Source organism: Tasmannia lanceolata, unplaced genomic scaffold (assembly GCF_043159265.1).
Source record: "Tasmannia lanceolata isolate RefF3 unplaced genomic scaffold, GAP_Taslan_0.1 ptg000007l, whole genome shotgun sequence".
Taxonomy (NCBI): Eukaryota; Viridiplantae; Streptophyta; class Magnoliopsida; order Canellales; family Winteraceae; genus Tasmannia; species Tasmannia lanceolata.
In genome coordinates this window covers 12,575,652-12,599,685 of record NW_027518684.1, presented here as the reverse complement: position 1 = coordinate 12,599,685, position 24,034 = coordinate 12,575,652, and the positions used below count along the sequence as shown (strand labels likewise).

Here is a 24,034-nt window from a genome sequence, read left to right as displayed (position 1 = left end):
TGTAGTAAAGAAAACTACGGTTAAATCCATCAATCTCTTGGCCCGTATTACTCAAAACATAGATAAAAACATCTCTTTTAGAAAACAATCAAAAAGAAAACAGCTGCATATACGTAACCATAAGGGATATTAACTGTTTTCCAGATAAAAAAAAGGGGGAAGAGGTGATAGACTTATTTTCTAATACTTAATATTCTCTAATATTTTATAAAAAATGATGGCTTTACAAATATAAAATATAAGAGCTCCAACTGTAGTAGAAGAGAAATTTACGAAAAAAAATGTGTCTTGCACTATTCTTCCTCTTATTTTTTTCCTTATCCACCACTATCGTGATGATTGGTGCAACTTGGAAGATGAAGAAAAAAATTGGAAGGGAGACGAAAAATAAGAGAGGAAGTCTAAACTGAAGGGAGCCCTTGCAAAAAAAGAGGTGAAAGGGCTCTCATATTGGCTACACACCACCATCATGCATTAAAAACGGCTGCAAAGTCAAATATGATGTTTGCAAAAAAGGTGAAAGGGCTCCCCCATTAACTGCACATCACCATCATGTTTGACTTTTCAGCCGTTTTGAATGCATGATGGTGATGTGTAGCCAATAGGAGAGCCCTTTCACCTCTTTTTTGGAAGGGCTCCCTTCAGTCTAGAATTCCTCAAAAGAAGAATGGGAATGGAAAGACAATCTTGCACCTTGAAATTCGGTGCATGTAATTATTTAATTAGTCGGTTTTTAAAATGTCTCCCCTCCACGTTTACGATTTGAAATGGGGAGAAAAAATTCCATTTATGATAGTGAAAATCTTGCCGCTTGAAATTCAGTTAGTACATATTATAACCATACCGGACCAATGGGTGGGTCACAACCATTTTACACCGAATGTTTTGATGCAGTGGGCCCATGATCCACCCAAAGCCATGCATGGGCAGGGCCCACTATTTGACACCTCATCTTTATCCAACCCCGTGCATGGAGTGGAGGCCACTATTGTTATTGATGGCTTGGGGGCCGCCATCTCTATCCAAACCTATGCATTAGGGCGCCCAGCATTGTACTAGTGTTTATAGGAGTGTCTAACAATTTCGAACAAAGCTGTCTGGTGGCACCACCACTTTTTCAAAATAGAAGAAATACTATGTAACTAAAATTTTCTTACCCATTTAATTCGTATGAAGTGACAAGTCGGGCTCTGAAATTGCTTTTGCCAAATTGCCTATTTGAAGACCTTCTTTTAGGCAGAGAGAAGAGCTCATGTTAAATGAAATTTAAGAGTAATAAATAAAATTTTTAATGGAAGCGGCACTTCTCTATTGAAAAAAAGAGGGGCTAAAAAAATAATTTTGCGAATTTGCTAAAATTTCTATTAATATTGATTTATTGGATGAATTACAAAGAGCCCTATTGTATGTTTATATAAAATGAGAAATTATATGATGAAAGGCCGTATGAACCCATAAAGTTGGTACGGTAAATGTACCACCTTGATATTTGATCCAACTTCAGCTCCTAAAAACGCAAGCTGCTGTTGGATCAAATGTCAAGGATGGGATATTGAGTATGTGTTCACAAGGCCTTTCATCATATAAAATCTCAAATAAAATACTCAAAAGGATAAATATAGAAAGATGTTATGATAAATATTGAAAGAGATAAGAATAAAGTATTATTGTCTAACCCAATTACTAATTTAGTCTAGCTGCCTATTCTAGCTGGGTTCCCTCATTTAACCCACTTACCTAATCTGCCACCAGAATAATCCAATGGTTTATTTCAACTCAATCCAAAGTGAGATCTCATATATTCTAATAGGTTAAAGGTTGGGTCTTTTTCCGACCATCTTAAAATACACTAAATAAAACTCAGCAACTTTTGAGAGAGAGAGAGAAAGAGTTATGTGGTAATATTTTTTTGGGAAAAATACACTTAGACCCCTGTGGTTTCAATTTGTGTAAGTAGACCCCCCCTCAATTGACGGTTCGTCCACAGATTGAAGAGTTAGGATGATCCTATGGAGCTGAATTTTTGGGCACACCCTATCTATGTCATGACCCATCAAATGAACACTTTGAATGTGGGCCCACATTGTTTGGATGATCCAAAGCGTTCATTTGATGGGCCCTGACATAGATAGGGTGTGCCCAAAAAATCAGCTCCATAGGATCATCCTAACTCTTCAATCTATGGACGGACCGTCAACTGAGGGGGGTCTACTTACACAAATTGAAACCACAGGGGGTCTACTTGTAACTTTTTAAACATTAGGGGTTAAGTTGAATGTGTCAGAAACCAAAGAGGGTCTAAGTGTATTTTTCCCTATTTTTTTTAGTGGAAGTTGGTGGGAGAATGGGTAGATGAAAAAACAGAGAATTTTTTACCGAGAGTTGATCTCTTTTAGTCTTTTTGCAGGACATGTGTGTATAAAGAGAGGAATTTTTTTTTTTCATTCATTCATTCCTTTATGGTCAGCAAAGGGTACTCGGTTGCTAAGGATAGTTATCCAGGGTTAAGTATCCTAGTGCCAAAAATCCCATACGTACACAAAACCTTAATTTCAATTTCTTTACACAAAGAAAACAAATACCAATGCCCTAATCTTATTTTGTTACACACGAATAAAACCATCTAAGAAGTATATCTTAAGAAACCTATTTGTTTTTAGTAAAAATACTAATATCTACATCCTTGCCGCCGGGGGAGGGGGGGGGGTGTGGGCATCTTGGTTCCCTTGAAAACAAGGAGTTATTGTCCCATCTTAGTCCAAATGAACACTCCCTCCTTGTCAACATGACAATGGGGTGGTGGTGTTCCCTTAAGAACTAGTAAGGGCTGGGCATAGAAGGTCTGTCCACTTCATACCAGAAAGGATTGTGGTATTTATACTATGGGAATAGTGTCGGAGAGGAAATTGTCATTTGACTTCAAAAACCCTTGCACAGATCTCTCCGCATGAGGATCGAATGGAAAACCGTCAATTTTCGAAGTTATGGGAAAGCAAAGAGTAAGTTTTTTCACTTGGGATTTGCTTATGTCCATCGCAAAAGGGATTTTGCGGATGGTCTGTTGCATCTGACAGCAGCCACACAGGCTCACTTTTCAGCAGATTTTGTCTTCATTAACGAGGCGGGCTGTCATATGCAACAGACCATCCGCGAAATGCCTTCTGCGATGGACGCTAGCATTTTCCTTTTTATTTTTAATCAAATTTTGTCCCTAACTAGTTGGGGTCGGCTAATGAATCCTTTATAAAATTTTCACGAAGAAGGTGAAAGGATCTAACCGATTCAAATTGACTAAGTCTAATCCTGACACTAGTTGGATTCGTCTACATTGATCATTCTCTTCTATTCTCTCCTATCCAAGTCATGTTCTCTGTTATGTTCCTAGCCCTAAAGTCTTTCCTCACTATTCACCCAAGTTGTTTTCTGGTCTGCCCCTACCTCATTTTGCTCCATCAACTTGGCATAAAAAAGACACATGGCACCCTATATCAGTGTGTGAGTCTATCACTTTTCTCATTTTTGAAGGGTAATTTTATCATTTTAAGGAAAAATTGTTTGTCAGAAAAGACAAACAAAAGGGTGCGGAAATATCATCTCCTAATGAGTAATTTACAAAAAATTGTGTGATATTTTTGAAATGACGGGTTTATGGCGGTTTATTTGATTTCACTTTCCTCGATGTAAAAGACAAAATACCCTCTTCTTTTCTAATTTTTTTTCTTCTGTTTTTCATCTCCACCACTGCCGGCCACTGCTGGACTAGGCCAATTGAGATGAAAATAGAAAAAATAAATAAATAAAGAAAACCGAGGAGTATTCCGTAAATATCAACTTCCCTTCTCTTCGTTTTAAGTAAATTTTCACGTTATTTTAGTTTTTCTTCCCTTTTTTGCCTTTAAAAGACCCTGCACAGTAGTTTGTAAAAATAATCCTCGTCTCTTATACCCAGTTAAGCATGTGCTTAGTCAAGCATGATAGAGCATTAGATCTTCAGTAGTTGATTAGAGTTTAGATTTTAATTTTTTAAATCCTTTTTACGCTGGGAAATTTTTGGCTTGAAATATCTTTTTTCTTCAATCTCGGTAAAAACTATCGACCCAATTGTGAAAATGCAGTCCCACAGCGCCATTGATATGTGCTGAGGGCATAACTCATTGGTGTTATAATCTACCCTACACTCATAGACCCAAGTGTATTTTGAGTCTAATAATCACTTATGGACTCACAATCGGTTCTCTAAATCCCCAACAAACAGGGGCTTAGGTAGGGGCGCAAGTTTGGCCCTGTGAGCCCTGACCCGCCCTGAGCCCGAACAGGGTCAGGGTTGGAAAATCTGACCCTGAGAGCGAGTTTGGGTACATTTTTTTGGCCCTGACTTAGGGTCGGGTCGGGTTTAGGGTTGATACCACGGGCCGACCCGACCCCCCTTACCCTTTACCCGGCCCGCCTTGACCGACCCGACCCCCTTTACACTTTACCCGCGGCCCACCCTTGAGCCTTTCTGTTTTTCATTTCTCCATCTATTGGGTTTTGGTTATGTATTTATCACCAAAAATCATATATCAATTAGAATAATAGATTGTGTGGAAGTAATTTGATTTTTGACAATAAAACAGACTGAAAACTTGTAAAATTGCCCGGCTCGGTTTGACCCAAGCAGGGCCAGCCCGGCCCGACCTTGTCCAATCAGGGCCGGCCCGCCCCGGCCCTGATTCAGGGTCAGGGCGGGTCAGGGCTAAGATAATGGCAGCTAGGGTTGGGCTAGGGTTTTGCAAAACCCGACCCTGTTGCAGCCCTAGGCTTAGGCCTTGTTTAGGGTCTCACAAAGAAAAACTAAAGGGAAGACTAAAGGGAAGTGATATATCTGCCCCCTTTTTACTCGGGACAGCCACCTCCTGTGTATAGACTTCAGAGGGGCCGATTTACTTCACGAGGGAAGGATTCAACGATCTTGATTGCCAGATACAAAAAAAAGTTAGCTGTCCCATGTAAAGAAAAGGGGCAAATTTATCATCTTCCAAAACAAAATCATTTATTCAAAGCACGAGATGCGTTCATCTTGATCGGCTCGATCAACGGTTTGGATCGATTGGGTTTTACAGATTTTAGAGCTTTTAAAATCTAAGTTTTAACTTGGTAAAATTCGGGAATTTACGACCCTAGTTTATAAAACCGTGTATACAAACCGCCCTAAAAATTTGAAGATAAGTATGAGACGGAGAGCCCTTCATGGTATAGAAAATTCTCGTGGGGCCATCATGAGCCCTAGTCGGACCCAAACTCCATCCGGACCCAATAGTCAGTTCCCTTATAAAAAGGAAAGATGGGCGGTTCACGAGGCTTTTAGAGCGGAAGAGAAGAAAAAGCCAGAGAGGGCTGTTGAGAGGGTTGGAGAGAAATAGAGGCACACAGATAGAACGACAGGGAGAGAGAGAGAGAGAGAGGTTATTCATCGCTTTAACGACACTAACCAAAGGTACCAAACCCTAACCCTAACCCTAAATCTGTTCTTCTTTCCTCTCTCCCTCTCGCCTTTATTTTTTCACGCTAGGGTTTCTTATCTCAGATCTGTTTGTTTTTTCTTGAAGTTCTTTTTGTTTCGTTTTCTAGGGTTTCGAGGTTCCTTTTCTGGATTTTTTTTCGTGTTTTTTACGAAATCTTTGCGTTCTTGATTCTCTGAAGCTGAAGGACTTTTATTTTAATCGATTATTGGTGATTTAGATGGATCGGTACCAGAGAGTGGAGAAGCCTAGGACGGAGACACCTATTAATGAAAACGAGATGCGGATAACTACTCAAGGGAGGATGAGGAACTACATAACTTATGCTACAACTCTTCTTCAGGCAATCTCTCTATCTATCTCTCTGATTTTCTGTCTTGTTATTTCAGTAATCTGTGTTTTTTATTCATGTCGTGTTACAAAATCAGCGGTTTTGGATATGGAAAGTTCACTTCACTTCCTTATAGAATCTTTGTATAGAACGTTCATTAACTACTTATTTCTATCTTCTTTTGTTGATATTGATGAAGTGGCCGAATCTCCGGCCACCCTGTTATTTCCTTTTTGAAAGAAAAAAGAAAGAAATTTTCTTTTTTCTTTTTTACTGATTTGAAGGAGTTTGTTATTTTTCTTACATGGGTTTCTTGCTTTTGGTGGTGAGTTGACATGTCCTCGAAAAATCTGACCTTTATATACATACAGTTTGGATCTCTTATTTTATGTGTTGAATGGAAGCTGTGGGTTTAGCGGCATGTAGGCTAAGACATGTTATGTGTAACCTTTCTTTCTTACGTCCCGTGCATGCTTCTCCAGTGTTTTGTTGTATCTTCTTTTGAAACTAATTTGCATTACAAGGTCCAACGCACTTCTTCCATTGAAGTTTACATGTTTTACTTATTTGTAATTCATATAGAGTTGGAAATACACTATAAATCACTTCATTCTTTTGCAATGTCCCAAATTTTTTTAGGGGGGGGGACCAATGTACATGCAGTTATTTGCCCAATGGTTCTCACCATTAAGGTCTACCGGAATCTTCTGTAGTCTTCCAATGAATGTCAGGACTATGCCTTTCTCGTGGGTGTTGAGCCAAAACTCAGACCTTGCACAACTTGGCCTGGGGTTCAAAAACATGCTGGGGCTACCGGCTTATTGACTAGGTCTGTTTGGCAAACATGAAAAAAAAAGTTTACGGATTCTTCATATACCCAGTAATGAGAGGTGTGCAGGGAGTGTGGGTGATATATGGCTTGAGGCAATGGAGAGAGGAGCTTGTGAGACCCGAGCTGAAAAATTGGAAAAAAACTACTTTGTAAATGAAGATTTCCTCGCTGTTTTTCAGATCACCCCAGTTGCCCCCCGCTAAAAAAAAAAAAAACCCAAACCCCACCATCCTCTGTCACTCCTGTCCTCGCCCTTCTCTCACGGCTGGGTAGGTTTTGTTGCTAAACATGCCCTTAGTGTTATTTCATAACCGTCATATCTTCTAAAATTCCCAAAATATACAGGCGACTAGGCTTTGATCTGGACAAACCAAGTTGCGATATATGACTAGAGAAGCTAATTAGGGATTCATTATCCGACCCCAACTAGTTTGGGACAAAGGCTTAATTCTGTTGAGTTGAGTTGAGAAGCTAATTAGGGAAATGGGTAATTTGAACTTGCACATGCAGTTTCCACATGATTGGCAGTGCATCTCTCTTTGGCTGCTTTCTGTACCTTTGTAGACCATTAAAATAGTTTAGCTTTGTAGATGATTAAAATATTTTAGCTTATTTTTATTTTGTTTCATCTTTTGCATGCTTAAGTTTTTCTTTCTTTTTTTCCTGCTTGAATACACTTTTTTTACATTCTGTTCTTTAGCTTAGTATTCTATTTTCACCAACGCATCTGTAGGAAAAGGGATCTGATGAAATTGTACTTAAAGCCATGGGAAGAGCTATCAACAAGACTGTGATGATTGCTGAATTAATTAAGGTGGGTTATTCGTGGACTGTGTTTTTAGATCAGCGGTGATCTACACAACAAAGATTACATTGTGTCTTTTTCAAAGAATGGTTTTCTTTATTATTGCACAAGTACTAAAGTGCATTTCATTTTTAGAGAAGGATTGCTGGTCTGCATCAAAACACATCTATTGGATCCACTGATATTACAGACACGTGGGAGCCACTGGAAGAAGGCCTACTTCCGTATGGAGTTCTTTTATGATCCTTTGGTCCTTCAGTAATCTTTGTAGGACATACTATGCTACCAAAAATTGTAGTGTTTGATATGTATCTTTATGTTGCAGCCTGGAAACTACACGCCATGTATCAATGATCACAATAACTTTATCCAAGAAGGAGCTGGATGTGTCTACCACAGGGTAAATCAGTCTATTTAGATCACACACCCTGTATAAGAAGTTGCTGCATATTTTTTTATGAGTTCACTATTTTGATAGATTTTGGTGTATCTGCATTGCTATTGTATTTTTGTTGATTATCTTGATGATTCATTCAAGTCTGGTGATGTTTCCCAGATAATGGGAGTACTTGATGAATCCACGCGCTTATTCGATGTGGGATTGATCTTGACCTCTAAAAGAAATGATATAATTGTGCTTATATAATTATGATGCTTCAAAATTGTTTCTAGGTTGATTTAAATTTTCAAATAAAAAAATTGTTTCTAGGTTATATTATGATCTGCACATTGAAATCATTGGAAATACTTAATAAATCCAAACACTTATTCGATGTGGGATTTATCTTGACCTCTAAAAGAAATGATATAAATGTGCTTATATAGTTATGATGGTTCAAAATTATTTTTAGGTTATGCTATGTTCCACACATTGAAATTATTGGAGTTCTTGTTGTTTGTTATCCACTCTAGTTAAACGCTTTGTTTCTGGTTTGATTTCCAGTTCTTGTTGCCTTGTATGCACATTTATGAATATTCTCGTTCTTGCTTTTCTTGCTATACTAGCAAAAGGATGTGGCAATGTGCACCAGAGGGAGGGAGGGAGTCGTTCCTATATAAATAGAAAACGTAGGAATTTCTTTTTATTTGCTGTCCAAGAGGACTGTTTGGGGCAACCATGACACAAGCGTTTCCATATTTACATTATATTTTTAGAACTCCCCTGCGTCATAGTGGACTTCCCCAAGCGTGTTCCATGTTTTGCCACCATGTTCCGCATTTTGCCGCCGCCTTCTGCGTTTTGCCCTACAGAGTCAATAAAAACTCCTCTGAGTCTCCCGAATTATGACTGCGTCAACCGAGTACTCGACCGCGTCAACTGAGGACTCGACCGCGTCGTGTTGAGTCGACTAGGATTTTTTCGGCCGCATTCCGCGCCGTATCCTCATTTTTAAACACTGGTTTAAAGTTGTAGTGTGCATCAAAACTTAGTGTAATTGGCCTTAAAATTTTCAATTTGATGTTCCTCTATGCTTCATTGCTGAGAAATGGAGGCATTATTAGAGGACAAAAAATAGACAAGGAAAGCAAGATGGGCGATGGACTGTGGCTCCTTAGCTCAGGTTGAGAGGATAACTTTTAAATGGTTTTGGGAAAGGGTAATTTATGCTTTCAATTTGATGTCCCTCTGCTTCATTGCAGAGAATGAAGGCATTAGATAAAAAAAATTATTTTAAATGATTTCTGGGGCAGGATAATTAATATAAAAGCATGAAATCATCCATGTGGTTGCTATCAATTTCACATGTTTTGTTGAGAGAGGGAGTTATGTAAGTCGTAGGGTTCTTTTAAATTGGGCTGTATTTTAGTTGAAAAGTCTTGTTTGATATCTTTTGGCTGGTTAAACACCGTGTTTAGGTCACACAATTTCTGTTGTTATTAAAACCAGTGTTTAGGTCACTCAATTTCTGTTGTTATCTTGTACAATATCTGTTGTATTATATAGGTTACTCAATTTCTGTTGTTATCTTGTCCTATATATGTTGTATTATGTACCTCGCAACTGCAATCTATTGTGCTTTCTGTGAATCAATTGACTTCATTTCTGCTCTTTGACGTTTGTATCCTCTTTTCTTTCCATGCAGTTACCAGTCACCTATACCGGTTGATCAGGTGAAACCATGGACAGAATTAGAGTATGAAGGAGGTAATGATTATTCTTGCCTTTGATTTGCTTCAATTAAATTCTATTGTTGTATTCACATCCTGTTGCTAACATGAAATTCAGAGGGCTCATCCGGTGTAAGAGGCAGAGGACGTGGAGGTCGTGGAAGGGGCGGAAGGGGTAGAGGTAGGCAGCATGTACTTTGGATAAGAATAAATCAGCACTTAGGCCTTCTTTATTTATTGGATGAATGAGTATGGCCCCCAAAAACCCTAGAGCTTGCAAATAAATATTTAAAATGTCGCTAAAACCTGCATATATAAAATACTGAAAATTCTATGATGATGATCGCAATGTAGTACACAAAGGACAAAACTAGCTTCAGACGCAAAGAATGCCAAGATATTTCTGGGCCGCTTTCATTTTTGGTATACGATATGCTGGGTAATTTGTTTAATATTTATCTATGATGGTGATGAAAATATCGGACACAAATGACAAAACTTGCTTTAGAAATAGACGTGAAGGATGCTAAGATATTTCTGGGCTGCTTTCATTTTTGGGATAAGATATGCTGGGTGTTTTGTTTAATAGTTATTTTCATTGGAAAAACACAAAGATAAACCTTTGACCCTTTTCAGTGCCTTGTGTAAAATTGATATTGGAAATTGGATGGCTGATAGGGGTTCAATCCTGGGTGTCAATTTTGTTTTGTTTTGGCCAGAACGGACGAAACATTTTATTTTGGTTCAAAGGGAGGCTTGGAAGATGAGAAGCCCTTCACAACATTATAGAATACATACGTACGTACCCTTCACAACAGTATAGAATACATACGTACGTACGTATTCGAAAGAGTTACCATGTAAACTTAGTTGCATCTACGCTACATTTTAGTTCTTAACTCTTCCATAGGTGCATCTCCGATCCTAGTGCCTTTTCCGAAACAAAACGCCGAAACACCGAAGCGTTTAGTTCCATGGACCAAAACGAAATGCCGAACGACACCAGTGTTGACAACTAGGGGTTCAATAGTTGAAAAACCAATTGTAGTATGGTGGCTTGCTTTGCTTTTCAAGCTTAATTTATTGCCTGCTCAAAGTTAGCTTAATTGTTACTCTGCTATCCTTGTAATGATCCTGTTATGGTGATGGTGATTGTGATGATCTTTATTTAGGCCTTGTTCGTTTTAGATCGTGACAACCGATGGTGAGGGTCCCAACCAATTATTGGCACAAATTTATCTTTAATTTTGGGGCAATAATCGGTTGGGGCCTCACCATCGGTTTCCTCAATCTGAAACGAACAGGGCCTTAGCAATTATCCCCGACCACAATCATGGTAGACACTCGTCGTGGTTGGGACTTGGGACTATTTATGTAATTGTGGCGATCTTTTGTTAGAAGTTAGCAACTGTCCGTAACAATCCTCATGGCACACGTTCTGGGTGGTTGGGACTATTTATCTGATTGTGATGATCTTTCGTTAGGAACTGCCCCAAACGATACACATTGTAGACATTCTTGGTGGCTGGGTCTATTTTGTAGGAAAGCAACTAGGTGACAGGTCTTGGCTTGTTCTGGACAGAGCTAGATGAGGGCCTTGAAGCAGTTAAACCTTTCCCTAGGCCCCTGTTTGGATACCATGGCACACATTCTTGGTGGCTGGGTATTGTCGGAAAGCAACTAGGTCACAGGTCTTGGCCAGTTCTGGACAGAGCTAGATGAAGGCCTTGAAGCAGTTAAAGCTTTCACTGGGCCCCTGTTTGGATAGCTAGAAAAATATTTTTTTTCCTTTCCACAATTTAGAGGGAAATGATATGATTTATGGTTAATTTAGAGGGGTTCTCTTAAATCAAAGGTTCCTCATTCAAAAGAAAAAATAAAAATTTAAGGTTCCTCTAAGTAAGTCAATTCTCGAAAAAAAAAAAAAAAAAAAAAAGGACCCTCTAAGTAAAAATTGAATATAGTTCAAGTCATCTTTTTTAGTGTGTAAAAAACGTACAAACCTTAAGAAATATTTTTCCTTTCGAGCTTCATTTCCAAAAAAAAAAAAAAAAAAAAAACTCCAAACTTTTCCTGAATATGATTATGCACTTATGCCAACTAGATCAACAGACTCAACCCACGGATGTGTACCACATGTGAATTTGGTCACGATCATGACAACTTATTTCCGTATTTCAGAACTGGTTTTTCTTTTGTAATTGATTGTCAATTTATTCATTTATCATGTTGATTTATACCATTCAAAAGAAAAAAGAAAAAATCATGTTGATTTATAAACCGCCAGCCATCTTAAGGTTTCTTGTGTTTCTGTTCTTGCAGGGAACAGTAATGGGGTTGGGGAGTACAACGGAGATGGAGGTTGGGACGGAGGACGTGGTGGATATGGTGGCAGGGGTCGTGGCCGAGGAAGAGGCCGTGGTTTCCGTGGGCGTGGAAGAGGCGGCTATGGAGGCGGAGACATGCAGCAAGAATCGGGTGGATACAATGACTTTGGTGGCCCTGATGCACCGCCTCCACAATTCCGCGGTACATATTCATAAACTTACCAATTCATACTTACGTTTATACATATGTATGTAGGGATTTGCTAGGCAATTTTGCGGAAAGCCATATCTTGGATGATTTCTACATGAGAGAACAGCCACAGAGATTCATTTATCAGCAGATTTTGTCCTATCCTATTCATTTAATTCATCTTAGGTGGCTGTTCTCTCATGCTAAAGCCAGCTGCAAAATGCCTTTATGGAAAAGTGCCTAGCAAATCCCATGTATGTACACTATGATGTACACACACAATACATGCTTCTATTGTAAGTATTCAGACAGGCGATCTTTTCTGCCGAGTTCATCAATATGCTCCAACATGTCCGACATGCGTACATCACCCATTCAGAAGAATCCATGTAACATAACATAGCTGGAAATCATAACCATCCATCCTCTTTAAAGTCATTTCCTGAGGATCAGATCCCTTGTTTATGTTCACTCATGAGATCCTCATGAATCGATCCTTCTTCATTGTTTCCTTCTTTCAAATCTCCAGTTATATTGCAGTCCCAAATCACAGTGAACTGCAGCTTCATTTTCTTCAATCCCAAATGGTCAGCCATATTTCATATACAGTACTCAATTGCACAGAATGTCCAACCAGTATATGTATTCTTTATTTACTCATTTGCACTATAACTGTTGAACCAGTGTATGTGTTTCTTATTCCATGAATTCATTTTTCAGGACGCGGTCGTGGCAGAGGAAGGTTCCGTGGCCGTGGCTTTGATTTCAGATCAGATGGGCCAGCCCGTCCGGGCCCGCAAACCGCCTAAGCATATTATGTTAAGGTACAACATTTGGTTTAGTGGAAAAGAAATGGATGCCTGCTCTGCTCATTATGTTGCTTTTAGGAAAAGAAATAGAACTTGCATGAGATATTTCTCTAGGCATTGTTGGTTGTATCGTATACTGTTGAGATGTTTTTGTAGGTAGGATCTCTTCATTTCTTGCTTAAAAATTGCGGTGTCTATAATGCCCGGGGAATTGTATAATTTTTTACCTTTCTTTAGGAATAATAGAGCAGTACATTCTTTCATTCTTAAATTTTTATCTTAGTTAAACTAAAAATGGTATATGAGTAGTGGTAACTGCTATGTTCTTGTGGCTTTTGGATCTCTACTGAGTACCTGAATCTCCTTACCAACACCCATTAGCCATTTGTAATCTGATTCTACCAAAAACTTAACTAGGCTCTTCTGTTGAATTTCGGTTCTTACCATGCTCGCAGAAGTGCCCACATTTAATTGTTAGCATTTGGCAGAACGGAGAGTTGGATAGGTTCTGATTGGCTTCCACTTAGCTTTCAACTTTGGATTTGTTTTCGGGAATTTGTTGAGGGGAGCCACCTTGAGTTTGACTCGGAATCGGTTTGAATGTATTTCTCACATGAAGGCCCACCTTGTTGCTTGCCTACGTGATACTATAGTGCCATGTTTGATTGGCATGAAAACATATTCCATGGAACATTTGTGGGCCCAGTTGGGGGAGATGGGCAGGAGATGCAGAGACTAGGAAACAGGGGTTCAACTCAGGTTGAGCGGGTTGGGTTGGATCAGGCACCCTAGCTCGACCTGAGATAACACTCCCTCAACCGTAACCTGACCTGTCAAACTCTAACCCAACCTGCCTCTAAATCTCTCATCATTAACCCAGCCTGTCTAACCTGTTTTTGTTTTTTCCAAATCTGTTCTGGTTGGTTTCAGGTTAACAGAAAATACAAAAGAAATCATAATCCCAAGAAATCATGATAAAATTTGAACTCCGAGGGGTTGGGTTTGCCAATTCGTCAACCCTAACCCAACCTGAAATTTAATCAGGTTGGCTTTTCCCAACCCTGAACCAACCGAACTGGCGGTGGATGTCCAACCCAACCTAAGCGTAAATCGGGTTGAGTGGCATCCCTAGGAGAGACTTGACAGGTGAGTGTGAGGAGTGCATGAAAAGCTCCTAAAAATTAGAAAAACAAACAAATTCTAAATTTTAAAAAAAATCAATTCTAAATAGGTGTTTTCCTAGCCTCGCCTTCGTATACATATCTGAAAACTTTGTCAGGGGCTGAGACTAGAAAGAAAGTTTGCTTTCTATCGAGATTAAACGCAGCCCTTCGCAAAAATAACAAAAAAGTGATTGGTTGATTTCAAAGCGAGGCGTGTTTGGTAACCATCTCTAAAATGGTTTTAAGTGTGTTTGTAGGTGTGGCATGAGATTCCACGAGGCGTGTTCGGTAACCATCTCTAAAATGGTTGTAAGTGTGTTTGTAGGTGTGGCATGAGATTCCACGGAGTGACTCAGAGTGGCTTCAGCAGATTCTCATCCACCCGTTTCTGCCCAATCAAACCGGCTTGAATGAGAACCCTTACCAAACACGCCCTAGTTGCCTCAACCTTATTTTCTTCTCTGTTTTTTAGAGATTTAGAAGCCTTGCCGCCCTAGGTGCGCCAACCTCATTTTCTTCTCTGTTTTGTAGAGATTTTTTGTTCTCTACTCCACCCACTCTCCTTCTCAGCCCCTCATAGTTGGGCGCATGAATACTCCATGAATTCTTTTTTTGATGGTTGCCAAAAATGGCCTAATTGATGGCTTTTGCTGAGGTTTAGGTGTCTGGTCTCAAGAACCATAGCTGTAAACAGGTCCGAAAGTATACCATTTGAATAAGGGAAGTGATATATCCGCCCCATTTTTATTACTAGGGACACCCAGCGCCAGCATACGTGGAAATCAGGCCCATTGAATTCTTCTGACATCAAGTACATCAGTCCCACTTTAGTCATTGATACACTGCCTCTGGGTGTCCCTAGTAATCGAAAGGGGCGGATATATTACTTCCCTTCGAATAATCCTACATCTATGAAATAGGAGAGAACTAAGAAATGGAATAACCAAGATTTAAAAGTTGGTTTTGGTATGACCTTGAGACTCGTTATAGGTTCAGCATGAAATCTTCGCCATAAGGAGCTAAATGATGGTTTTGAGGAGGCAAACAAAAGGGGTGTTTGGGAGATTTAGGAAAAGGTTGGGACGATTCACTGAAACTCTAATATTGAAAACTCAGGGTTGAGATTTTTATATTCTCAACCTATCTTGAGGTTGCCTAATTGGCATGATTATTGGGCAAATAAGATCCATCATATGGCCAATCAAATTGCAGGTTTGGATCTATCAAAGGTGAGGCTCACCATGTAATATCCCTCAACTTGAGTTGCCTCTTTAGCTCTGACATACAGGATTACAAAACGCCACATGCGAACAGCCTCCCAATATAGTTCATAGTAATTTGCCAAAACCAACCAATTACATGCCAGCATTACGCAGTCTGCAATAGTCTGTTATTGGACATAAAAATTACACTTAATCTATCTGACTCTGATCATCAGTTTTCCTTTTTCCATTATTTTGAGTAGTCTGCAATAGTCTTTTACCCGACTTAATCGATTCTCAAAATCCAAAAACAGGGCTTTGGATGCCCAATTTTCACTTTGGATTTATCTTCAACTCATTTTTTTTTTTACACTTTCCATTTTCAAACTTACAAAAAAAATAAAAAAATAAAAAATTGTACAATGCAAACAGGTTTGTAATAAACTCGGCAAAACAGAAACACAAACTGAAAAAGAAGCTGTTCACAGACCAAGTGAAGTAAACGGGTTCCTGAATTATTACTGGATTTGCATCACAGGTAGCACACATGAAGCTACTGATCAGGCCCTAAAATATATTTTTTCTCAAAATTAGTTCCCGAGCACAATAATCACGAGGGATTTTCAATAAGAATTTCACGAGAATTAGATTAATGACAGATGATTAAGCAAAAGGAAATCTTTCTCAAGTGGTCCAGATCAACGGCTGGAATAGTGCCAGTTCAACGTAAAGGAGAATCGATCGGTATCACCAACACAAAAGAGGAATTAATGTAACTTCTCAATTTCAATGCTAATGCTATTTAGAGTAGCAAAATGAGCAACATCCAGACCAGCCATTCAACAAGCAGAAAGAGGGGGCAAGTTTGGGCCATATCAGATTTCATCTTGTTCATTTGCAGGGCCCTTACCAGATTATAGTGAGAATGATTCAGTACTAGCAATTTCGGGTTATGGGTCATCAATTTTGGGAATACTTTACAGAATTATTGTCCTATGTTAAACATGAAGAATGTTTAATTACCATTAATGATCAAACTTAAAGCAACCATAGAGACTTCAAAAGTTCACTAAGAAAATATAATAATGTCATCCTCAGGTGTCCCTCTATTAAATGAGAATAAAATGCAAACGTTTTATGTCTTCGAGCACAAAACTAAAACTCCCATTTGAGCCAAAAATAGAAACCAAGTGCAAAAAGTTCCCCAAAAAAGCTTAGGAAAAACTAATTACCTCATAAACGACCCACAGAAAAACTTGAGAAGAAAGTCTTAAGCTTTGACGCGTCCATAAAACTTTTGCTTCTCCTCGGTGGTCTGGAAGCGTCCATGACCAAACTTGGAGGAGGTGTCGATGAATTTGAGTTTGATCTCTTCGAGAGCCAGACGCGAGGTCTGCTTCAGCAGGGACTGGCGAAGTGTAACCACCCTCTTCTTCGGCCCAACGCAGCAGCCCTTGATCAACATATAGTCATCTTTCACCACACCATAGTGAGGGAACCCACCCATGGGTGTTATGTTTTTCTCAGTCCTGTTCGTGGATAACCATAACCAGAATTAAGAAAAATACAGGTAGAAGAGAAATATGAGCAGCAAAACATAGAACACTCCCATTTCTGAGAGTTTGGTTTCAAACAGATTTGCTATGCCAGATCAGTCAAGTGAAAAACAAACCTATTTACAGCAGAAATGGAACAAAATCTTATTTTTGAAAATAAAATAGAAATGAATGCACGACCGAATATCATATAAATTGTTATAATCTCCACAGGAAAACCTACAAATGTTGAACTGAAAGATAAAAAGTAACAACGTTGCCATTAAAAAAAAGAGTAAGAACGTTGAAAAACTGTAACTGTCTGGGATAGGCGGATAGCAAAGCAAAAAATGGAATCATGACACACCTGATATCTTATAAAAATCAATCACTCGATATTCTTTAGTTTTTTTTTCTTTTTTCTCACATTTTTTTGGAGAAAAGTTGTCTTTAGCAGTAGAAAAAACTAAAGTAGACCTACTCTGCTCTAAAGTGTGAAATATCAAGTTATCATTTGGTAAAGAGACAATCTTCTTTCTAGCAAAAATGTTATCTATAAGCAGAATCTATGATTATTATTTTTTTTTTAAAATGAAGCAGAATCTATGATATTACTCGAGCTTTTGCCTAGAAATGAAGTTCAAAGTTTGATCTTGGTTAATTTGAAGGAATTAGTTTGGCACTTTATGAAGACAAGGAATTTCATGTTTTCACATAAGTTGGACAACAAATTGAATGCTTTCTCAGAAGTTGGAGAAATATCCTTTCAGGTCCCTTTAAAAGAAATTTTATGATAACAAATACAAGACTCGTCCGCAAACAAATAAAAAGGAATTTCTAAATATGTTGAAATACCTGTCAAATTCTGTGATGGCTGCATGAGAATCTTGCCCAGCCTTTCCAAGTTTGTAGACCTTCTTGTTCATTTCAGTGCGATGGTGGTATCCATTTTGACCAGCCCTGGCAACTGTGAAGGAAACCCTAGCAGGATGCCAAGCGCCAATGCACGCAACCTTGCGCAGACCTCTGTGAGTCTTGCGAGGCAGGCGAGTGACACCCCACCTAGTAACAACACCTTCATAACCTTTTCCCTTGGTAACACCAATGATGTCAAGCATCTCGTCCTTCTGGAAAACAGCATCGATGGGAATCTGCTTCTCAAAGAAGCCATATGCGTAGTCCACCTTTTGTGCAATGGTCCCACCATTCACTTGGATTTCCATCAGGTGTGCCTTCTTCTGTTTCAAGCCCTTCATCTTCCTTATCTGGTGATTAGAAACCAGGAAAATGCATGTTCAACTAGGCTAGATATTTTTTTTCTGGATGGTAATGACTAAAGGCTATAGAGTAACTACCTTAAAATAGAAATATGATTTTTGAACTTGCAAGAAAGCAATAAATAATGAATGCTAGAAAAAGAAAAGAATTATTCATACTGATTGTAATGAAAAAGCAAATTCGGAGACATTTCTTAGTGAGATCACCAATCCTAAGTTACTATCAATTTCACTGTCTATAGTGAAAAGAGGAACTCCGGCAACCTTCACATCACCACACGCAATGCACTTCCCGGATAAAAAGAACAATGATCCAAGCGCATAACAGTGATCTCCATGCTAAATTCATAACTCAACTCAACTCAACTCAACAAAGCCTTTGTCCCAAACTAGTTGGGGATCTCCATGCTAAATTCATACAAAAAAAAAATGCTAAATTCGTACAAAAATAAAGTGATCTCCAGTTTTTCATATAAGGGATTAAGCAATGATATTATGAGATCCCAGTAGACTCTCAAAGATATTGGTATTGTAAAAGCAAGAATTGAGTTGCAGTGCACTTCAATTCCAGAACTACGATCCATTTAAAGTTCAAAGTGTTCCATAAATTTATTTACTAACAGGGATAACATTAACTAAAAACTTAACTAGGAGAAATCAAACACAACACAATACAAAGCCACAGGAGACAAAAATCTATATGAATGCAAAATGTAACTTAAATAATCAGAACCTATATAACACATTAAACTATCACTGCTGAAGACATTATCTAATAGGTAATCCTGTGAGCTTTTAGAAGAGAAAACAAGGTTATTTCTTAACATTAAGTAATCCTAAAAGCTTTCAGAAGATCATCACAGATGCAGAAAACAAGGTTATGCCTTAACAGACCATATAACCAACAATAGAATACTTAATATAGGCTCACCACTCACATAACAAAATACTAATTAGAAGGCAAAAAGCACAATCCCAACACACTTTGCTTCAGAAGAATATGGAAAAAATAAAAAATATTCACCTACGCCAAAATTTGATAATCAAATAAAAAACTATTTTTTTGTGAAATACTTGAAAGCAAAAAACAGTGAGTTAAGAGGAAGGAATTTTAAGGAAAAATCTAGGAACTTCCAAAACCTGAAATTATGCAGGGTCACCTGTAAAACAAATGGCAGGCGTAGTTGTTCTGCCACTGTTGTTACCATGTGCAAAAGCACACCACACAAATTTGCAGGGAGCACAAGTGGCCACACTCTCCCTTGTCAAAAGCATACACTACCACTGCATTGTTATAACATAATTATGATAGCAGACACTGTAGTGTCAGTACAGTATCTACGAAAGGTGTGTGCCGGGGGGAGGGGGGGGGATGGGGGGGAGGTCTTGTAGTAGGGAGGAAGACAATCATTTTTCAGAGTCAGAAGGCAACTTATGGAAACAAAGACAGTGAAATAAATAAAAAATGGATAATTTGATGTCAGAAAAGGAAGACGAGTACCTGAGTGTGAGCCAAAACACGAACAACAGATGCATATTTCTTGATTTTCTCTAGCTGTGTGTGAATATCTTTCTTTCCTTCTTCAGTGTCATATTTCTTTGAATAATTCGTAAAAGCCTTCTTCTTAGACTTGCCCCAGTTCTTATAGAATCTCCTTCTCACCTCCTCACTTAAATGCTGAGCCCAAACTGTGTTCAAAGAGCGAAGACCACGGGGAGTCTTTATATACCCCACCACTCCAACAACAATCATTGGCGGAGTTTCAATGATTGTTACAGCCTCACATGTCTCTTTCTTGTGAAGCTCTACATGAAAATAGATAACCATGAGACAATTTTTTCCAGCAATAAGTTTTATCAGAGGGAAAAGCACATTCCAATTGACTGCCCAGATCAAAAACAATAAAAACAGGATTCAATGGCGATTAAATCTAGCAAGGAACACTCTGAGTTGCACAAATTTTGATCTCAGAAATGAATGATTTCAAGCCACAATCCAGGGTACAGAATAGAAAACAGAAACTGGATACATCAGGAACACTGATGTGAGCCAAAAGACAATTTTTAACAAAACTAGGTCATTGGATATAAGCAAAAATCTAGCGCATAACTCCTTTGAAAATTCAAAGGCAGGCCATCGAGCCTATGGATCAAAATAACATCCAGACAGAGATAGTTAAATGATTAATTCCAGGTGTGAAGTTCTCCGGCAATACATATACAGTTGAGTATGACTCCTTCAGAAATACATAGTCTAGAAAGCAACTTTGGAAATCTAGAGAATAAAGATAGGCCCAAATAAATACTATAAGATCCAAGTATACATTGAGATGCACAAAATCCACTATTAAAAATGATGATTTCAGGAGAAAATGCTTGCTAGATAAGAAAAAAGAAATAGATGGTTCAGCAGAAATGGCTACAGTAAAACTGAAGGCTAATCAAACAAATAATCAGCAATGCATACGCATTCGTGAACAAATTGTTTGCACATTCGTACGTTGTCCACCAATCTCCGGGTGCTTGATAAATTTGGGGGGGGGGGATATGGTTACACTTACAGCATAAAAAGCTAACCTAAAAAATGAATTTGAATCATAAAAAAATAACTGGCAAAACATATTCATTTGTAATTAACAAATTTTAGGATCTAGAATAGTATTCAACCTATGATATAGTGATATATTGAGCTCTAGGTGTATAATTCACCAGGAACACATTATGACTTAATTGGAAATCCATAGCTAAGATAGCAACATTGGGGACCAAAAAAGTAATCAACTAGATTTTTCTGGATTGATAATCACTCGACACATAAAAATCCAATAAGCTTTTTAAAGGTTGAAATTGAAGTACAGTGAATAATGCAGCACTAAATTTTTTGTTTTTTTCAATACGATCATTTAGTGGGGTAATATTAGGTGCAGGTTCTCGCCATTTGTAATTAACAAATCTTAGGATCCAGAATAGTATTCAACCCATGATATAGTGATATATTGAGCTCTAGTTGTATAATTCACCAGGAACACATTATGACTTAATTGGAAATCCATAGCTAAGATTGCAACATTGGGGACCAAAAAAGTAATCAACTAGATTTTTTTGGATTGATAATCACTCGACACATAAAAATCCAATAAGCTTTTTAAAGGTTGAAATTGAAGTACAGGGAATAATGCAGCACTAAGTTTTTTGTTTTTTCCAATACGATCATTTAGTGGGGTAATATTAGGTGCAGGTTCTCGCCATTTGGCCTATAGCATTTTTAGTTCATTTCACCAATGGAAATATATGAAAAAAAGTAGAACAGTGAAATCCAAAGTACTGATAATGTACATATAAAAAAATTACTTTTCACACCAATGAAAATATATGAAAAAGCCAATAACTAGAACCAAACTTACTTGACCCAGGTTTGTCAACTTCTCGGACAATGTGCGTCATTCCAGCCTTGTACCCTAGGAAGGCAGTCAGCTTGCAAGGCTTGTTTGGGTCATCCTTAGGAAAAGATTTCACTGTATCAATCAGTGAGTGAACAGAAAATATTAGGCCCCTTAAGATATAAGCAGTAAATAATTACACTTTAAAATGTCCTGACCACATCAATCACCTGGGGAAACAGAAAAATTATCAAAAAAAATGGAAGTTTGATTCGAAAAAAGATTTCATCAAAGTCCGGTATGCAGAGAACAACCTCAATGCTACGTTTCAGAAAAAATCGGAAGTAAAAGAAGCAAAAATATTTGCAAAGGCCGGTTCCATAAAAGAAGTGACAAGCAGGTAAAGCTTTTGGTGAAATTCCTATCAATAGAATCAACTGTGATTAAGAATATGCAGCATATGGCTTTCAGCAAACAAAAAGTTCTCAGACTAGTTTCCATGGCATAATGTTAGAGAAAGCATAATTGGAACATTTTGAATGGATCGTGAAACAAAGGAATCAGCTCTTCAGAATCCCCAAAAACAAGACCGATTAGAAGAATGAATCCAAGACACATTTTGATCCATAGAATGTCACATGCTCTCAGACACAACCCCAGAGGAGAAGAGTACAACAAAAACAAAATAAAAAAAATCAACTAGCAGCAGAATTAGGACATGTTAGTCTTAAAGAAGGAAATAAGGAAATGTACAGTTAGAAAAAATTACAGCTTTAATCTAAATCACCTTTTCCTCTATGGCGAGAGGCTCGTTTCCTTGGAAGAAACCCAAGAGAGCCGTGCCTAGGGTGCTCAAACTTCCGGTGAGACATTTTTCCCCTCCTTGACCCTGTCACATAAGTTTAAAATGAGAAAAAACAAAGTTGAAAAAACAACACCTCTTAAGACAGCCGCTAAGCGTATTAAATGATTGTTTAAAGGCAGAGTCATCAGAGAAATTAGTAAAGCTCCCAACAAATTCAACAATAACAAGGTTGACACGAAAAGCCGACATATATTACATAAAATTCGCTCTTGATTCAATAGAATCCATAACTGACTATTTCTCAATACACCAATAAAATGTAGAAAACCATATTCAATGAAACCATCAGAAATGCAACCCTGAAAAAACATGGTAATTGAACATCATTGGATAATTGCACGTGTACAAAAATTCGACTTATATCATGCAAAATTTTGTCTCCATTTAATAAAATCCATATCTGACTATTTCTCAATACATAAATAAAATCTAGAAAACACTATTCAATGAAATCAGCAGAAATGCACCCATGAAAATATATATTAAATGAACATCATCGGATAATCTCATATGTGTACATAACATTTTCGTAGATCAATAGTACATGTTTATGGACGATACAGCTAAAGATCTACTTCACTTCAAAAGAAAGTACATCGAAAAATACCAGAAGAATCTTCGCAAATACATCGAAAAAATTACAAAATTAAAGGTCTACAATTTTTTAGACCTTCAAAATTGTAGAAAAAAACAGATCGAATCAACATGTGCTACAAAGATCGTGAAATCCTTAAGAAAAACAGATCAAATCAAATCAACAGATCAAATTGTAGAAAAAACTTCAGAAAAAACATATCAAAACAAATCAACAGATCAAATGTAGAAAGAAAAAAAAACAGATCAAATCAATCTCAATCTACAACGATCGTGAAACCCTAGTTGCATTTTTGTAAAATCAAAGCTATCAGAAAATTCACTGACTACATGGAGTGAGATCTCTTTGTCTTCTGAATAAAGCGTAAGACCACGCATTGAGATCTCAAAACCAAAAAAAATAAAAATAAAATCGTAAAACCCTAGCCGTAGTTCTCCTCTACATGTTTTCTCACGATAATAACAATAATCGAGTTATGCGATTTATGATTGTCTGGTTTCAGATCGGCGTAAAATATTGAAAACTAAAACCCTAAAATCCCTAGATTTCAGAGGAAAAAAGAGACGTATACGAAGAGGAGCTCACCTGAGATTTTTGCAATGAAAAGAGAGGGAGGCCTCCTGGGCAAAACCCTAGATAGAGTTTTATATCGAGAGGGAGATGGAGTGGAGTGAGGGCATTTTTGGAAAATATGATTAAAATGTCCGAGTATCAAAATTAGGCATTTAGGCCCTAGGTCTGAGAAAATGTTTTTAGTGTGGGCCCTTCATAGCGGCCCCTCTATGAATGGATGATGCCAAGCCCTTGATCCTTGCATATGTTATTGATTTTTCAGAGCATGTGGGACGTGATATATTCGCCCCCCATTTTTCGCTTGAGACAGCCGCCTCGAGAGTGCATTTATGGATACTATTTTACACTACAGGGGGCTGTCCTAAGTTAAAAAAGAAGGGGGGGGGGGGGGGGGGGGGATGAATATATCATTTCCCTTTATTATCAAGAAAATAATACTGCATGCCATCTAGACCGTTGATTTTGTAGGACATCATTAGGCGACTTACATCATAAAGGGGGTCGAAAACGGGGTTATCAAGTCTAAAAAGGGGTTATCAA

The 24,034-nt window shown here is 38.0% G+C and overlaps 2 protein-coding genes across 2 annotated transcripts; one reads left to right on the top strand and one right to left on the bottom strand.

Moving 5' to 3' along the window:
- The first annotated feature begins 5,318 nt into the window (after positions 1 to 5,318).
- LOC143881930 (uncharacterized) lies at positions 5,319 to 13,167 on the top strand. The gene is made up of 9 exons (XM_077385270.1): positions 5,319 to 5,476; positions 5,722 to 5,844; positions 7,398 to 7,478; positions 7,605 to 7,693; positions 7,795 to 7,869; positions 9,554 to 9,615; positions 9,697 to 9,759; positions 11,901 to 12,107; positions 12,816 to 13,167. The coding sequence occupies exons 2-9, from the start codon at positions 5,722 to 5,724 to the stop codon at positions 12,902 to 12,904; spliced, it is 789 nt and encodes a 262-aa protein (XP_077241385.1). The 5' UTR covers positions 5,319 to 5,476; the 3' UTR covers positions 12,905 to 13,167.
- Positions 13,168 to 16,321: 3,154 nt separating this feature from the next.
- LOC143881929 (large ribosomal subunit protein uL3-like) lies at positions 16,322 to 23,640 on the bottom strand. The gene is made up of 6 exons (XM_077385269.1): positions 23,507 to 23,640; positions 22,249 to 22,350; positions 21,486 to 21,596; positions 19,583 to 19,887; positions 17,660 to 18,069; positions 16,322 to 16,798 (listed from the first exon to the last, which is right to left on the bottom strand). The coding sequence occupies exons 2-6, from the start codon at positions 22,331 to 22,333 to the stop codon at positions 16,540 to 16,542; spliced, it is 1,170 nt and encodes a 389-aa protein (XP_077241384.1). The 5' UTR covers positions 22,334 to 22,350; positions 23,507 to 23,640; the 3' UTR covers positions 16,322 to 16,539.
- Between the last annotated feature and the right edge of the window lie 394 nt (positions 23,641 to 24,034).

Bases quoted from the DNA above. Each gene is read 5' to 3' on its own strand.
- LOC143881930 (XM_077385270.1), top strand. From the start codon at position 5,722: ATGGATCGGTACCAGAGAGTGGAGAAGCCTAGGACGGAGACACCTATT. The intron at 7,479-7,604 runs GTGGGTTATTCG...TTTCATTTTTAG, and splicing joins TGATTGCTGAATTAATTAAG to AGAAGGATTGCTGGTCTGCA. The intron at 7,870-9,553 runs GTAAATCAGTCT...CTTTCCATGCAG, and splicing joins CTGGATGTGTCTACCACAGG to TTACCAGTCACCTATACCGG.
- LOC143881929 (XM_077385269.1), bottom strand. From the start codon at position 22,333: ATGTCTCACCGGAAGTTTGAGCACCCTAGGCACGGCTCTCTTGGGTTT. The intron at 18,070-19,582 runs GTACTCGTCTTC...TCTAATCACCAG, and splicing joins GTGTTTTGGCTCACACTCAG to ATAAGGAAGATGAAGGGCTT. The intron at 16,799-17,659 runs GTATTTCAACAT...ATCCACGAACAG, and splicing joins GCCATCACAGAATTTGACAG to GACTGAGAAAAACATAACAC.